The sequence below is a fragment of the Eleutherodactylus coqui genome, chromosome 8, assembly GCF_035609145.1.
Source record: "Eleutherodactylus coqui strain aEleCoq1 chromosome 8, aEleCoq1.hap1, whole genome shotgun sequence".
Classification (NCBI taxonomy): Eukaryota; Metazoa; Chordata; class Amphibia; order Anura; family Eleutherodactylidae; genus Eleutherodactylus; species Eleutherodactylus coqui.
In genome coordinates, this window is record NC_089844.1 from 29,295,224 (window position 1) to 29,312,952 (window position 17,729).

The following is a 17,729-nucleotide window of genomic DNA, read 5'->3' on the forward strand; positions in this document are numbered from 1 at the left end:
GCGATGTTCCCTTTGATACAAGTAGAGTCATACAGAGGAAAAAGTCCACATTTGTGTTCCATCTGATTTAAAATAAAGCTCCACTTGAGAACTCCAGGACTATATTAGGAAATATTTGCATTTCGAGTTGAAGAGAATCCAGTAAGAGAGCAGCCGGCGTCATCGGCCTGTATTTTCTGCATGCGGGGAGCAAGAAAGCTGTAGACACATTGTAACGGGCTGCTCTGCACATCCGACATATACAGATATTATGTATGTAGAGAAAATAGTACAGAGAGGAAATGAATCCATTCTCTTGTAAAACCTTCCTTTCCGAATGTCTAATCTGCATGGGATTAGGGTGGAAATGACAACTCTGTCACAAATGGACGGGTCAGAGCAACTCTAGCCAACCTTCTGTTTACAATGAATGTGCAAACTGATGGGACAGATATTTTTTCTGTTAGAATTTCTAAGGAATGTGATAAAAGCTGAAATGAAACTTTCACTCCCTTATCAGTGTTTAGTTAAAAATGTTTATGTCTATGTTGTAGTATTCCTTTTAAACCTTTGCAATCCAATTTTAGATTCAGGTTGTCCTAGGGAGTTTTCTCTTCCTGCCATCATACAATGGCGCCATCTGCTGGCTAGAGCCAGTACTGCGGTATTGGACATGCTGGAGAGGCCTCCGGACGACAGAGCGGCCAGAAATATACAGTAAGAATACCCTGCTGGACGTCTTCCGACATCGGAGCTGTACAGCCTTCAATCAGAATGTCTTTAGACGTCAGACAGTGGATTGGAAAGGGTTAAGTGCAATCCAATCACATCCATGCCTGTGCCTTGTCATAAGTATGTCATATGTGTGTATAAATATGCATGCCTCTTCGGATCTATTCCATTTTAGCCTTTATTCTACCGCAGAATTCCGCAGCGTGAACTAACCCACGGCATGTCCTATTTGCCGCGGGAATACGCATGGCCGGCTTCCATTATAGTCAATGAAAGCCGGCCATCACGCTATACTTCAACTGTAGCACAGCGGAAGTATAGCATGAATACTCTTCCCCGCCCACCGCCGCCTCGTCACATGACACTGATGGCCGCGTCACATGAAACTGCCGGCCACATCACATGACACTGCCGGCACGTCATGCGCTGTACTGGGCATGCGCGCTGGCGCGTAGTGCAGGACTCACACAGCAGATTTGTAGGTGAGTATGGAGTCTTTGGGGGGGGGGGGGCGCCGTGGTGGACTCCACTGCGGTATTCCATTTGCGGAGCCCATCACAGCCATAGGCATGAGCCCTACAAGGTATCATATCTACAAGATTACGTGGTTACAAGCACATAAAAGCTTATGAAACTGGGGGGATACCGGGTGCAGTAAGAGCTGATGTCCCGGGGTATTAGACCTCTATGCGTATAGACTGAGGGTGCAGAAGCTGAGGTTGCGCTGGAGACACTGATGCCCCACAAAAGATTCCTGTTCCATATAAGGAGAGTAGTATAAATGAGGAGTCATAATTTGGGGGTCATGTAACAGATTTTGCACTGGGTATCATGAGCTTCAAGTTATATCGCTATGTGCAGTTTGGATTAATGTGGGTTGAATAACTGTAAACTTCATGATATAAGGTCTGAATTCATTTTGTGTCCAGCGCTGTTCTGTTCCGTGATGAGATGGATCCGTTCGTCCAGGGGATTCCCCTACTGCTCCCATAACAGAGTAGGAAAACGGAACCGCCGCGGCAGATGTGAAAGCAGCCTAAAACACGGTTTTAACATGTTACACTAAGAAGACTGCTTTCATACCTGTGTTAGGGTCAGTTCAGGGTTTCCGTCTTTCTGCTCTGTTTTTGGAAGAGACATATTAAATAAAAACGGAAAAAAAAGACTACATTTTTTTCCCCATTGATTTCAATGGGGTTTCAAAAATAGGGAAAAACCATCCATTTTATTTCAGTTTCTCTCCTCCAAAAACAGAGCAAAGAGAGGAAACCCTGAACTGACCCCAACGCAGGTGTGGAAGCTGCCTTAGGCCCCCTGTCCACGGCCGAAGAGGAATATCGCTAGCGATATTCCGCCGCAGGGGGAAAAAAGGGGAGCACTGACAGGTCTCTGGGAGGAGCCTATCTAATAGATCACATGAGTGGAGAATTGCTAAGATTCTCCACTTGTGGACGCCGGCGCTGCGCTTGGCATAGCAACCCTATAGAAAGCTTTACAGAGCGTGATCGCCCATGGATCGTCGCCGGTGGACAGACAGCCTTATACATGTAATAATGTATAGCCAAAAAACACATAAAATAACACACTACTGGCATGTGTAAATACACCCTTAGGGCAGATTCAGATGAGCTCGGTTTCACGTGATAATCACGACTATATAATGGACAAAACGAAACCACTGATTTTAATGGCTTTCAGTGGTTTCCTTCTCACTAGCTCTGTTCTCATCTGTTAACCCTTTGCAATCAAATTTTGGATTCAGGGTTTCCTAGGGGGCTTTCTCTTTCTGCCATTATACAATGGCGCCATCTGCTGGCTAGAGCCAGTACTGCGGTATGTGACATGCTGGAGAGGCCCCCGACAACAGAACGGCCAGTAATCTACAGTAAGACTACCCTACCGGACGTCTTCTGCCATCGGATATGTACAGCCTTCAATCAGAATGTCTTTAGACGTCAGACAGTAGATTGGAAAGGGTTAATACTACGGCTGACAACAGATACCATTGGTAAAACGAAGATGAGTGGTTTACTTACGATTAATATCCGGCAGGCTCTGTACTCTGTCCTGAAGTCCTGGCCAGAAATACAGACATACATTAGTAGCTACACAATGTTTGCTGCCACCTATAGGTGGATGTCATGATAACAATGGTCACCTGTTTCTCCGACTATCCTTACAAAGTCGTTAGTGTGTCTTCCAGTGTATGCAATAAAAACACCAACTCATAAAAACAAGCATTTGCTGTTCTGTTCATATGGCTTAAACAAGACAAACGTGTTTGCACACATTTTGGCGCAAACCCTTTCATTTCAATGGATTTGTTCTCAAGAGCGCTAGAATGGATAGGACTTGCCATTTCTTTCTGCGTGTTACGCAGAAAGCTGCCATAGGAGTCTATAGCAGGTTAAAAAAAACAAGGGGAACGGTTCATGCGCAAACACACTCCGTTGCGGTGAGCGTATTTGCGCATACATTCATCTTTCGAAGCCCTACAGTGCTGGATCTGCTCCACAACAGACCCACCAGCGCCTATAGATTCCGCCAGGTTTCACACAGGTGTCTGTTGTGCAGTCTCTGGCACAGATATGAACTTGGTATGAGGCCGGGCTCACATGGCCGTAAGCATAAAACGCTGTGCCAGCGTGATCCGGCGTACTGCGGGGTGTAGTGACGAAATTGTACTGTGTATGATAGGATATCTCAAGCACGCTGTCATGCGCAGTACAACTGGGTTTTCCTTTTTATTTATATTTCTTGCGCCATCGCTTCGCAATCATATTGGGCCACTATATGAGCCCATAGAGAGCGATAGGCTCGATCTCGCTTCTATACGTGGCCAAATAGAACATGCTGCATTCTTTTTTGCGTTCGCTTATCATGCAATCGTTAATGTGATTGGAACTGCATAAGGCAGTGTAATCGATTGACTGCGAATTACCACGTATCATACGGGCATACAGAGCCTGCGTAATACGTGGTAATCATATGCCCGTGTGAGCCTGGCCTCAGGGCCCATTCACATAACTATATGCATAAAACTCTGATGCAGATTTTGAAAAGCCAGCGAAAGGGAAGGCATTCCCCACGTTCAGGCGCAACTATGTTCCGTGCCGCCGAGCCCTAAGCCCTACAGTGAACAGATAAATGAAAGTTCATGTACTCTCATTGACTCCATTCACTGTGTATCACGCAGCTGTGCTTCGCATTCGTAATACCCACCAAAATCATGGTGGTGTGAATGAGCCCTTGGTTGTACAGAACTGACTGCTTATCCAAAAGGTAAGCCTAGGTGTGGGTCATCCTAGTGAGTGTTTGTCTGTAGTTCACAGTACATTACATGCCCTGTCTGTTGTGGCAGTCATTACTACTAATTCTATTGGACTAAATCTCTTCACATTGACCAAACACCCCCATTTAGAACAGGCAAAGTCATCCTACATATTAATATATATATATACCTGTCATGTTAGATCCTCCTCTACCATCAGGCAGCTGCCTCAGATATAGAGAGCGCAAAACTTTAGCACTGCCAAACCGTTTGAATTTAGAGCGTACATGGTCGTAATACCATTCATGGGAGCCCAACTTCACCATTCTGCGGAAGACATAGGGGTATTCATAAGCAAACATTACAAGGCATATCCACCTGTAATACATCTATACATGAATGGGAATCCATCAGCTGCCTGCTTAAAGGAGATGTCCCGCGCCGAAACGGGTTTTTTTTTTTTTAACCCCCCCCCCCGTTCGGCGCGAGACAACCCCGATGCAGGGGTTAAAAAAACCACCCGCACAGCGCTTACCTGAATCCCGGCGGTCCGGCGTCTTCAATACTTACCGCTGAAGATGGCCGCCGGGATCTTCTACCTTCGTGGACCGCAGCTCTTCTGTGCGGTCCACTGCCGATTCCAGCCTCCTGATTGGCTGGAATCGGCACGTGACGGGGCGGAGCTACACGGAGCCCCTCTCTGGCACGAGCGGCTCCATAGAAGAAAGCTGAAGACCCGGACTGCGCAAGCGCGGCTAATTTGGCCATCGGAGGCCAAAAATTAGTCGGCTCCATGGAGACGAGGACGCCAGCAACGGAGCAGGTAAGTATAAAACTTTTTATAACTTCTGTATGGCTCATAATTAATGCACAATGTACATTACAAAGTGCATTATTATGGCCATACAGAAGTGTATAGACCCACTTGCTGCCTCGGGACATCTCCTTTAAGGCACTGAGCGGAACACATTTGCTAATACAAAGTAGTTTTTGCACATGAGGACCAGTAAGGTTTAGCTGCATAGTATATATTATACCCTGTGTAATATATGTCCCTTTTCTAACCACAGATTAGGCTATGTATAAATGGGCGAGTGCAATATTGCATAATACTCATATTTTGCTTTGATTCTCATGTAAGTGCAATACGATTTTTCTCTTTTTTCTATTGAAACATGAAATTTTAACACGCATGAAAAACGCATGTTGCATCAATATGATGTGATGTGTTTTTTCCGCAAATCGCATCGCACTTGGAGCAAAAATTGCAGGTTTGCAAGTGTGATATCTATTGCTCTCGCTCATGTGAGTGCACCCTTATTCTACAGCAAGGAGAACTAGAATTGTGCTTGGAGAACTGCTAGTCTTCATCCAGATATGAGTTGTACATAATCACTGACCAGCACAGACTGCATCACATTCCTAGGATGAACCGGAGCGGAGACGTCTTGTGTGGAAGGATTATTTTTAGTATTCAAACAATTAACTCTCATACTAATCCCAAACCTTTCCAGCCATATGAGTGCAGATAGCCTGAGGTCATAAGGCATAAACTCCAGAAGTTCATTAAGGGGCACTGTGTAGATGTTTAGTATCAAGTACATTTGGAAGAAGTCTTACTAGAGGTGCCCAGCAGCTCCTTTTCACCTCTCCCCATGGCAATAGACACACACACTACCAATATGGGTAAAAAAAATTGAGCCCCATAGCAAAATGCTCCATTGAGAGCTCTGCCGGGCGACAAAATCATCTCAATTTTTGCAAAATCAAATAGTATAAGTCCGAAATGATTTTTGGGAAAAACTGTGGGAAAATCTAATTTCCCATAATACCTGCTGCAGAGATCACGTGCAGCCAATCAGCTTGCGGTTTATGTAGTTGGCACCGGTGTTTTGTGTTAATATAAAACAAAAAAACCAAACTGGGAAACAGCAAATACACACAGTGTGTGTCAGCAGCCTCAGACGCCGTTCAGGCTTGAGTCAGACCACGCCGAATTATTGGCAGGCCTAACACAGCTAGCAGCAGTAAACGAAAAAAAACTTAATTAGAAAAAAATAAATACATAAAAAGGAAACATGAAGAAAACAAGGAGTAGATGACGTTTCAGTGGTGGAGGTGGTAGAGGATGGGCCAAGTTGGTAATTCAAGCGGTTACTACTGAACAGCTCCACGTTCTGCAGGTGGTAAGGCAAGCCCATTGACATTCCTTAGGAGCAGTTCTGCCCATGCTTTTGTATGTATGTATGTATGTATTTTACATCCGCAGCACGCAGAACAGGTCGTAGCGTGGATGACACAGCATGCCTCAAGTACCACCACCTCCTCTTCCTCCCAGTAGCAAGTACAAAGCAGCTAGTCTGCACAAGTCGTGCCATGAGCTGCCCCTCCTCTCTACTTCACCCTGTGCCAAATCTCCCACATCCTCTGAAGTAGTCCACAAGGATGAGTCTGAGGAGCTGTTTGATCATTCAGTGTCATGGGCGTCAACTGGGCAGTCCAAACAACCAGGAGGAGATGACCAAGACACTGAATGCACTGATGCCAAACCATTTTCTCCCTTCAAAGCTGAAGATGAGGGAGGGTCAGTGTGATCTGTCATCCCTCTACAAGAAATATGTATTGAAGGGGATATGGAAAGGGAGGTGCCAGCTCTCAATGGTCACTGAGTACACTCAGGATGGGAAGCACAACGGAGAGGAAGAGCCATAATGGCAGCTCACAGGGGGAGAATGAAGAGGCGAACGTTGCGGGGCAGCACTGTGCCAAGACAGAGTAGGGTGTCACAGAAGAACAAAAGGACAATGCCACCACTCTCAGGTACTACCAGTCGCAGAAGAAACATCAGGCCCACGGCTAGACCTGCTTACAGGAATTGTGCAGCCTGGGCATTCTTTGAAAGAGCAGATCTGCGGTAGGCCTCATACACACGGGCGGACATTCCGCAGTGGGATTTCCCACAGAATTTCCGCCCGTGCCCGCTGCCATAGAATTGCATTAGATAATGCAATCCTATGCAGACAGCCACAATTTGACCCCGTGAAAATTCGAGCAGTAAACTCGAGCAGAGGCCCGCACAGAAACATCACGGCTGACGCACTGGCTCTGCACTGCGCATGTGCAGCTGTGCACCAGCCGGCCCATTGCAGTGCAGAGAGAGAAGATGCTGGACAATTGAGTATAAGGTGAATGCCGGGGCATGGGTTGCATCCCGCTACGAGAATTCTAGCAGTGGAATCTGACCCGGCTGTGTGCAGGTGGACGTAAGCATTTAAAACAAGGTAAGAATGTAAACAACCTCAACACAACGTGTATGAACGGTCACGTGAACTCGCACTACCCACTGCCTTTTAGAGCCCACTTGGGCCAGAGGGCAAAGAGTCTGCCATATCCTGCTCCCTCTTCTGCTGCTGTATCTGCCTCTTCCTCCATCTCCCTCTCTGTTCATACAGTAGCCTCAGAGAGAAAAAAGGCAGTTTTGTGTAGGGGCAATAGCACACCTACCCCATACCTCTTATTGCAATTGATGACTGGGCTGCAAGCTTTAAAGTCAAGAATGGGAAACGGAGAGTAGAGGTTGAGCCGCTAACGTCACCACCACCTTCACCTGAATTGACATCTACCCCGTATTCCAGCATGCCCCAAGCCAGCAGCCAGCCCTCCATCCCCAGCTATGGGAATGTAAAAGAATATACCACCCTAATGAGCACAGAGCCTGAACACAGCTGCTTACAATGTAAGTGCTGCCCTTCGGGCTAGTGGACACAGATGCCTTCTGCAACGTGATACATGATGCTCCATACTAATCCACAGCACTATATTCCCAGCTTCCATTTCTTTGCCCAAAAAGCCATCTCTGCATAGCGCCACCATGTGACAACATGTCCCTGGTGTTGTAAAAACCTGTCAGTGGCAGGGTGTACCTAACCACGGACATGGGGTCCAGAAAACATGGCCAGTGGCATTACATATCCTTAACAGCACACTGGGCCAATGTCCTGCAGGTGGGACATGAAGCTGAAAGTGGTGGTCTACGTTTCATGGTACCCCCAAGACTTTCTTAACTCCACTCCTCCTTCCCACACTGACAAGTAGCTGACCCCGCACTGAAGCCAGCCAAGGTCATCTGTGACAATGAGGCCAACCTGCTGGCAGCCCTTTGTCTCAGCAATCTCTCACACGTACCTTGCCTGTCCCATGTCCCTGGTAGTGCAACACTTCCTAAACAATTACCCAAGTTTACATCAACTGCTGGATGGCCAGAAAACTGGTCATACTTTCGGCATTGACACCCAGCCATCTCTTGTCTGTCAGGGTTGCAGCAATAGCTCAGGCTACCACCCAACCGTTTTATGTGTAAAGTGCCTACATATTGGAATTCCATGTTGCACATGTTGCAGAGGGCAAGCCAGTAGCAGAGAGTGATCACAGAGTACCAGATGGTGTATGCTGTTGGCAGGAAGTACATGAAGATCAGTTACTTGACGTCTGTGGAGTGGCTGCTGATCAAACACGTGTGCTGTTTAGCCTGTTTTGAGGAAGCGACCAAAATGGTCAGGAGGATGGTTTTGGGCAGAAAAGGTGGGCAGCTTCTCCAACACATTTCTCCACACATGGGAGAATTGTAGAGGAGGAAGAGGAAGGCGACAATATAAGTTCAGAGACAGGGAAGGGGGCTACACAATGTTCCTTTTATCACTAACCACAGCTATTCCCCGTGAATGACAGGCTCAGAGGACATTCTTAGGCCTGACCTCAAGGAATGTTGGCTACCACCCTTAGGCACTTTGAGGCATATGAGTGTCTTTATGCTGCAGCGCTTGCAGAAGGACAGTCGCATAGCCCACATCAAAACAGGGTGGCCACCCTACTTGATCCCCACTACAAGGCCAAAATTACAAATTTCATTCTGGCAATCGAGGGGGACTTCAAAATGCAGCACTGTCAGGACAGATTGTTTAGCAGCTTGAGCACAGCATTTCCATAAGGCCAGGTGGATGTATCTGCAATGGATTGCAGCTCTGTTACTCATGGTGGATGAGTAGGAAGCCACTGCAGCAGCACCACCACCAATGGCAGGGGATGTCTAACAGAGGTGTGGCATAGTTTTTTCAGCACACTGCAGCCTGCAGCAAAAGCATGGGATAGGACCGACAGTCACAGGCAGCACTTATCCATGATAGTACAAGAGTGTGTCAGTTCTTGCGGGGATATACTCAGACATGGGGGTGTACCAGGATGATCTGGATGGACATATGTCTTTTTTCGGCTTTACATAGCTATAGCGCTAATGTTTTCAGGAGGAGCACACTCTGCCCTCAAGGTCCTGTTGGTGCTGCTGGTGGTGGTGCTGCAGCTCTCCTTGTCCTGCTTCCGCCATTTTTCCTCCTCCTCCTCCAAAAACAAAAACTTTCTAAAGCACAAGAAACAGCTGTAGTTCTGTAACTTCTTCTAGTTACGTCTCGCCAGTGCCACACAAAGATCTTGGCTCCTTGTTTTTCCAGCAAATGCCAACCTATGACACAAATACAAATTCCTCAATCTGTCCCTTTAAATGTTCTCACCCTTTTACTATCACTAATAGTGTTGCCAATACAGTTATTGGCCCCAGTAGTGTGCCTGCTGTGTTGCCCAGTGTACCCAAATACTGTACTGCAGAAAAATGCATTGCCCTGCTGCCATTGCTTCTAACTTCAGTGCAGCACCTTCCCCATATTGCATATTACAAATGTCACCTACCTGGAGCCCCTGCATGTATTACACACCCAGCTCTGCTCTTTCTTGTTGTAGCGGCTGCAGTTCTTGCATACATACAGTTGGCAGTCCTTGCACTGGCGCTTGCTGTTGATCAGAAACTGGAAGGGTTGCAGGCAGTGTATGCAGAGATTGCTGTTCACAGAACTCTGACTGCACAGGAGCTCCCTCTTATTACTCTCCTTTTCCACTTTCTCTTTTAGGTCACTGGAAAAGTAAGGATCATATGATAATTACTGCAAGGCCTCCTTCACACGACCGCATGCGTTTTTATGTTCGCCTGTACGCACCGCGTGACTGAAGATTTGACGCGATTGAGTCATGATCTTTATTTGCGTATTTCAAGCCATTCACACGGGCATGCTGCATGTATGTAAAAAAAAAAAAAAAAACACGCAGAAGCGATGAAAACCACTGATCGCTATAAAATATTTACACGGTCATAGGCTTTTTAGGTGCGCCCGCCGGCGCCGCAAAATCGCCTGAACAGAAAAAGGCCTGGCGCATATACACCAAGGCCGCAATGTCGTGAGGCCTGGGGAGACATTCATTCCCCCTTGCCGGCTCACCTGCTCCCCTCCGGCTGTTTGCAATGGGAAAGGGCAGGGCGAGGGTTGAGCTAAGCTCCCACCCCTTGTCTGCAGACAGCTAAGATCTGCCCCTCTCATCCCATTGCAAACAGCGGCAAGGGCGGAGAGGAGAAGAAAAGGGGGAGCAAATATAGCAGTCAGCCTGCTAAACTCCTTTCACCTACCTTCCCGGCAGCTAGCATAGGCTTCCATTGGAATCTATGAAGCTGCCGCCGCTGGCTTTCCCGCCACGTTAATACGCCCCTGTGCACTGATGCATTGTAAGCCAATGCATCAGAGAGGCAGCGTATATCAGTCGGGCGTGAAAATCCGGTTGATATACACCTATGTGAATAAGCCCTCACTCACATGGGCATATATGGCTAATATATTCCGCATATAATACATGGTGCTAAAAGCCCATTGATTTCTATTGGGCTACTCAAACCTCCATGAAAAAAAATGCAGCATGCCCTATTTTGGTGCGTATTATGTGCATAATACGCACCAATAAAAGGCTATGAGGATTTAACATGTGCAGCAAATATACCTGCTATATGGGTTTTTGCTATGTATCATGTATTTCGTGCATGAAAAATATGGGCATAATACGCAGTGACAATATGCCCATGTGAATGAGCCCTGAAGGTGTTTTCCCATCTTACAAAGCCATAGTATATCGCTAGGAAACAGCAAATCACTTTGCACTTTAGCACTGCACCCCCTGCTACATTTTCCTTGCACAGAGAGTTTTGGGACATGCAATAATTGTGCTAAAATGTGCTACTTTTTATTTTCTGATGCTACATTTTAATGAAGTGGGTGGGGCTTAGTGGGTAGGGTGACTTCTCATGGACTGACAGATTTGCTATAATTTAAACCAGAAACTGGTGAAAGCTGTAGCATAAATTTATAGCTGCTTATAGCTGGTGCAGAATTACATTTCTGGCCCACGAACAGGTAAATTGAGCCAAATTTATTAAAAGGTGTGTAACTCGTCTACAGGCCTTCCCAAGGACACAGATTAGCAGTGGTAACAGGGAAGGGGGGACACGTGGAAGCAAAAAAAAAAAAGTAGTTTATGCTGTAAATTACTTTAAAACAGCAAGTAACAAACTTTCTGGGCTTTTGGTATAAAAATAACTCCTTGAGTGTCTGCGGTGTTTGCCAGCACTGTGATGAATCACTGATTTCTACCTGCACACACCGGGAGCTGTTTGTTTTTCGGGTTTGAGCAGGGTGGAGCAGTAATGTTTGGCTAGTAGGATGAGTTTAGAGGAATGTTAAGTATTTACTTTCTACTACTCAGTAATTTGCACATATGGATTTATACTGCTTGATGCCATGGGTTCTGCTCAGGGACCTACGATCAGGCCGGGTCACTTGTCTGTATTACGGACACATAGATATGCTCATGTGAAATCAGCCTCAACCCTTTAAACACCAGCAATTTTCTATTGTTATAGCTTTATGAAAGCTTGTTTTTTGTGGGATGAGCTGTATTTTTACTAGTATTATTTAAAGGGACTCTGCCACTAAAGTTCATGCTGCTCAAGGTATGCCTATTTCCCCTGTGTATGATTTACGCTGCAGCATTTCAGAAAAAATACACTTTAAAGCCTCGTTCACACTAAAAAGATCACACCTATACTGCTTCAGGAGGAGAGAAAGTAGAAGCCTCGCAGGGCTTCGGGATTTCCCCATAGCAGGGAGAGAGGGAGAATGGGGCTATGAGAGAATAACCCATAGCCCCGCTCTGTCTCTCCCTTCTATGGGTTAATTCCCCATAGCTTCGCTCTCTCTCCCTGCTATGGGGAATTAAGCCACAGCCCTACTCTCTCTCCCTGCCATGGGTTAATCCCCCATAGTAGCGCTCTCTCTCCCTGCCATGGGGGATTAACTCATAGTACCGCTCTCTCTTTCCCTGCTCTGGGGATTCCCAAGGGATATCCCCATAGCGCAGAGAGAGGGAGCAGGGCTATAGGGCTTTTCACAGAGAATTCCCATAGCAAATATAGAGGGGTGAGGCTAAAGGGCGGATCCCTCTAGCTTCGCCCCCTCCTCCCACGCGTTTAGGGAAGCCCTGTAACCCGTTCCTTCTCTCTCTTCCCACTATAGGGAAATCCCTTGGGAAGAGAGGTGAAGGGAGTCCCTTACTGCCCCCCACTGCTGGAGAATTGGCCAGCAGCAGGCCTAAGGTCTGATTCACACGAGCGTTTGTAGGCTCACCATCTGAAGCATTGGATTCCAATACATTCATTCAGATGACCACTTTTTAGCCGCATAAAAACATCGCTCCGCAAAAGATAGCAATCGGCAACCGAAATCGGCGACCAAACTTATATGTGGCCGGAAAAGATAATAAATAATAATAATAATCTTTATTTGTATAGCGCCAACTTCCACATAGGTCTTGCCCCAACTTTCGGCCAATATACGCTGGCGGCTCCCGTAGACTTCTATGGAAAGGGAGGAGGGAGTTTAGCAGCGATCAGCACTGCTAAAACATGGCAGGTGCCTCTATTTAGGCATTAGAAGTAATTCTGAGGATTTGTGCCGACTGAGGGAATTCCCGGCAGTGGCGTGTATATGCTGCACCCGGCCGTGTGAGTGAGCGAGAAAACGCTAATTTTAGCTGCGATGCATCCGGCATAAAAACGCATTGCCCATGTGAAAGAGGCCTAAGTTTGACTTAGGAACAGAGCTCCAAGTCACAGAGGTGCGCTGTGCCCTCCTGTCCCGGTCCACATCATGTGGACAGATAACTCTCTTCATCTAGTCAAAGGGGGAGAGAAGTGACAAGTCTACATGATGTGGGCGGGGAGATGCCGGCACAGCCCACCTCTTCCACTCGGACCCTCATTTTTTGGGTTTTGTTTTAACAGTGCAACAGACATTTCAACTTTATTCTGTGGATCTGTACAAATGTGGCAATACTAAATTTATACAGTTTTTACAACTGTTACTTTACAAAAAATAAAAGAACTTAAAGGGGTTTTCCAGGGAAATACTATTGATAACCTTTTATCAGGATAAGTCATCAATAGTTGATCAGCTGGGGTCCGTCGCTCGGGACCCCGACCAATCAGCTGAGTGGGCGTAAGGCTCCACAATGACCTCCGTGTAGTGGTCAGCACTTGTAACTGCAGGCACGGCTCCCATTGATTTCAATGAGAGCCATGCCTGCAGTTACAAGCGCCGGCCACTGCATGGAGGTAGGCGCAGAGGCTTCTGCTTCGCCTTTTGTGTTATTGCGTCGCAGACAGATTGCGACCTCTCACCTGATTGGTCGCCGGTCCCAAGCGACGGATCCCAGCCAATTAACTATTGATGACCTATCCTGAGGACAGGTAATCAGTAGTATTTCCCTGGTCTTTAGTAGTATCCCTAAAAAAAGCTTTCTATCACCATATTCTGACATCTGTAACTTTGTAAAAAATTTTTGTCAATAAGTGGATGTTAGGGCTTGATTTTTTTTTTGGAGGGGTGGCGTTAGTTTTTACTGGTATCATTTTGCTGAACATACAGTTTTTTGATCACTTTCTATTCAGTTGTTTTAGGAGATAGGATGACAGCCCATGATATCAACAGGACCTTTAGTGCAAAATTGAATAAAGGCTTTATAAAAAATCTCTGGTCTAAAGTTACAAAGTATCCCAAACATGAACCCCATTTTATGCGGTAAGATTGCGGGTTCAGATCATGTTCCAGCATTGGTGTATTGTATACTCACTCAAGTCTTTGCTCTTCATTCTTGCGGAGATTCATGTCTCTTTCAACAACCTCCCACACATGTCTAGCTTCATCATCGCTCAGCTTGGACAAGTCCAGTTTCTTCCCCATGGTAGTGGGCACAGTGTTCACCGGGCACAACAGTTGTAGGATCTAGAAGAGTCAGTCGATATAATGCAGCCTTGTTATCTTCATATCACATGAAGTACTGGCAGCTTAACACTGTATAACATTGTAACCAATAGGCACAGAAATTGACCAAGATTATTACATTATTTCAGAGATGATAAATGATTAAATAACTACTGACAGTAAAAAACAGGAAATGAATTGATACAATCAGAGCAGAGAGTGAAGAATGATACATGCAGCATGACGTAAGAATGCCATTGATAACCCGTATACGGCAGAATTGTAGATGGCAGTCCGGCTGATCTGTGCTAAAATGTAAATAGTTAAAGGGTTAAAATGCATATAGAATCTTTTGGTTATGTAGCAAGTGAGATTCTGGCTTTAACTGTCCTGTAAAGGACCCATTACTCATAATGAGCGTGAGACAGTTCACAGAAAAGTCTATCCCCAAGGCAGTCAGCTGATGGTCATACCACATGGGGATGATGTCTGAAGACAGCATGTGCCTCTGATGGCCCAATTTCTCTCAATGCACTTATTGTCAGTTTCCTTTATGTGTATTAAAAACACTCTACTTTTCAGATACTTATCACATGAACCTCAAGATCAAATGCCTTAAAAAGTAGTTGCATTGCTCTTGTCTTTAACCTGTACACTTCAATAGATGGAGCAATAGAAACAGTAAAGTACATCCATGAGACCTACAATACTGTGAAAAAGTTTCTGGTAGGTGTGGGAAACATTTTGCATAGTACTGTATTCTCAAACTTGTAGATCTAAGCAAACTGCATATTTTCTGTCAGTCAGATAAGAAGTCCATAGTTCCAGCAGAATCGTGGCTGCACTTGTCAGTGTGATCTGATGAGTATACTCTGCATGTTCTAATCCCATGTATATATAAACTAGTTAAATTGAGCAGCCCACCAGCCTTTAGATGCTATTAAATCAGATTTTTTTTCCTGTATCACAAATGGCTACATATGGTAGCAATGTTTCAGACCTCTGGTCCTTCTTCGTGTTGTAACAGAATAAATCACTCCTTAAGTTCCACCAAAGAAGCAGTTCAAGAGGTTGTCTAGGACCTTTGGGATTTTTTTTCTATTGATGACTCATTAAATTAAAAGGGAGCTGTACTGAACTGGGATACTACAATGCACACAGCATTGTAGTACCGACAGCAACCCCAGGAACCAGCTGATTGGCAGGGATCCAAAGTGATAGACCCTCGTTGACCATCTGTTAATGATCTATCCTGAGACCATGCGGTGTACCTTGAATCAATTGGGGTTATATAGCTGCAGACTGACAAGGTTGCCCGTGATGACCCCATTTCATCACCAATAATGACTTGCATGGGCCCAGGAAAGCTGTCAATAGAGCTTGGACACATGGCAAAAGGTCGTATGGAGTGATTAGTCCTGTTTCCTGTTAAATGATATGGGGGGTCAAGTTTACATCTGGCTAAACAGCATAAAGCCATATCCCATGGTTGTACTGTTGAGGTTCAACAGGCCAATGGTGGCAGTGTCATAGTTTTGGGAGTGTTTTCCTGGCATGGTCAAGGACCGGTGATCATCATGCTACAATCCTTGAATGGTGGACTCATTAGTTGACCATCTGCACCCATATCTTCTGGAAGTCCTCCCAGACCACAGTGCCATCTTTCAACAGGACAACACTCCGTGTTATCAAGCTCTGATCACTAGAAGGTGGTTGGAGGAACACAGTAATGACTTCTCCACACTGACTTGGCCCCCAAACCGAACGGACAGTAACCCCATTGAACATGTTTGGGATATGCTGGAAAGGGCCATGAGATCTGCTACCACTTATCCGCACCAACTGATGAAGCTGCTGCAGCGAGCATGGGTCAAGTTGAGTATGGAGGATGTTCAGCACCTTGTGGAATCTGTTCCCCAATGTTTGATATCTGTGGTTGCCCAAAAAGGTGGCCAAACCCATTATTGGGTAGGTGTTCCTAATGCACTGATCGTTCAATGTATATGAACTGATAGCCATTTATAAAACAGTCGTCTATTTTTTCCCTGCAGGAAATCGTCTGGTGATAAATTAGAGGCATTTGGCATGTGATTATATGCTGCTCTGAATATTTTGAATGCTTCTTGTAGGAATATAGCCCATGGCCCCTTCTGATGCTAAAAAGATATTCTTACAAATGGAAATCAAATGAGTTCTAAATCTTCAGAATGTCAATACAGTATATGTTGCTGATTTTCACAGTAGATCTCACCGTTTGCATTATCACCTCAACGTCTGCAACAAAAGCTGCGTGTAAAGCATGAGAATTGTAGCAGATTTGGGCTAACTTTATACCCCATGTGGATGTACCCTTATGTGTATAGCAGGATATGTAGCTGCTATTCTTATTAATACTTTATTGTAAGACGTGATCTCTCCTCCTAGTTACTCTATGTAGATAAACAGTGTGGCTGGTGCTGGGCACTGGGCCAATCTATAGAAATAAAGATAATGGGACTCACAGATCATTAAATAGCCATCACCCTGCTGTTCCCTGCCCCACTCCTCATGCACAGCCTTACCTGGTCCCAGGTGTATTAAACCGCTGGTCAGTGCTGTGCTTGCAGTATTGCTAATATCAATTTGTATTGTTTAGGGCTGGGTAAATCCCAGGTCACCGATGCTCATAGTAAATTGGTGTTAGTGCGTAGCTAGTGATTCTTATTAAAGAGGTATTCCAACTGGTAACTATAACACCCAGCATGCATCTACCTACTAGTTTTATAATCTACTGCTTTACACAACATTCCTCTATCATAGTCTTAGAATCCTCCATGATATCACAAAGCTGCATGTGTGATCACTGGTAAATCGTGTCTCTGCAGGATGAACAAAGGGCAGGGCAAATGATGGTAACTGCTCATTGATTAGAGCACAGTTTATATTGCTTCTTATTATTATTTTTGGGGGCAGGTGTCTGGTACTATTTTGGGGTCTGGTCTAAGATCTAAATTAATTTTGTAGTCTGGTCTGGGGTCTGAAGTAATTTTAGGGACTGGTCTGGGGTTTGATTTTATTTGTATTGCTATAGAGGCTGGGGATGGCTGCAGAAGTGAGGAGCTAAAGATGTCTGTACAGTACTGTAAATTGAAGGTTAGGAGAAGCCGTCATGGTAGTCTGGGCTGGAAGGAGAAGAAAAGGAATGAGAAGATCTGTAATCAGAGGAGATGTCACTTTTAAATCACTAGGTTTATAGAAGACTTTTGACTCTCCAGACATATTTTAGTAAATCCTTCATTGCCTATTAGATCATGTACTTTGTGTTGTGCTGTTCTTCTGTTATTCCTCCTGTTATTTTATGAAGAAGGTCTGGACCACATGGAAACTTTTTCTGACACAATTTACTGATTTGACCTGGAGCTGTAGGTTTAGTATTCATCGATACATTGAGTTGCATGCACTGCTGTGGACTTCAGCTGTCACTTGATTGTTGAAATCACTCAGTAGAGCTACAAAAAAGTCTCCATATAGCCCTGGCCTAATTAACCACTGGGTGTAACCATTCTACTTGACATCTGGAT

At 45.3% G+C, this 17,729-nt stretch overlaps 1 protein-coding gene across 7 annotated transcripts in view; it reads right to left on the reverse strand.

Annotated features, from left to right (window-relative positions):
• MLPH (melanophilin) overlaps positions 1-17,729 on the reverse strand; it is a 98,287-nt gene that overhangs the window by 30,299 nt on the left and 50,259 nt on the right. For all 7 annotated transcript variants that reach the window (XM_066575393.1, XM_066575397.1, XM_066575399.1 and 4 more), the window contains exons 2-5: positions 14,039-14,190; positions 9,722-9,943; positions 4,173-4,309; positions 2,748-2,786 (exon numbers count right to left, since the gene is read on the reverse strand). In XM_066575393.1, coding sequence (XP_066431490.1) covers positions 2,748-2,786; positions 4,173-4,309; positions 9,722-9,943; positions 14,039-14,148 — 508 coding nt within the window. In that variant the 5' untranslated portion in view covers positions 14,149-14,190. The remainder of the gene's footprint in view (positions 1-2,747; positions 2,787-4,172; positions 4,310-9,721; positions 9,944-14,038; positions 14,191-17,729) is intronic.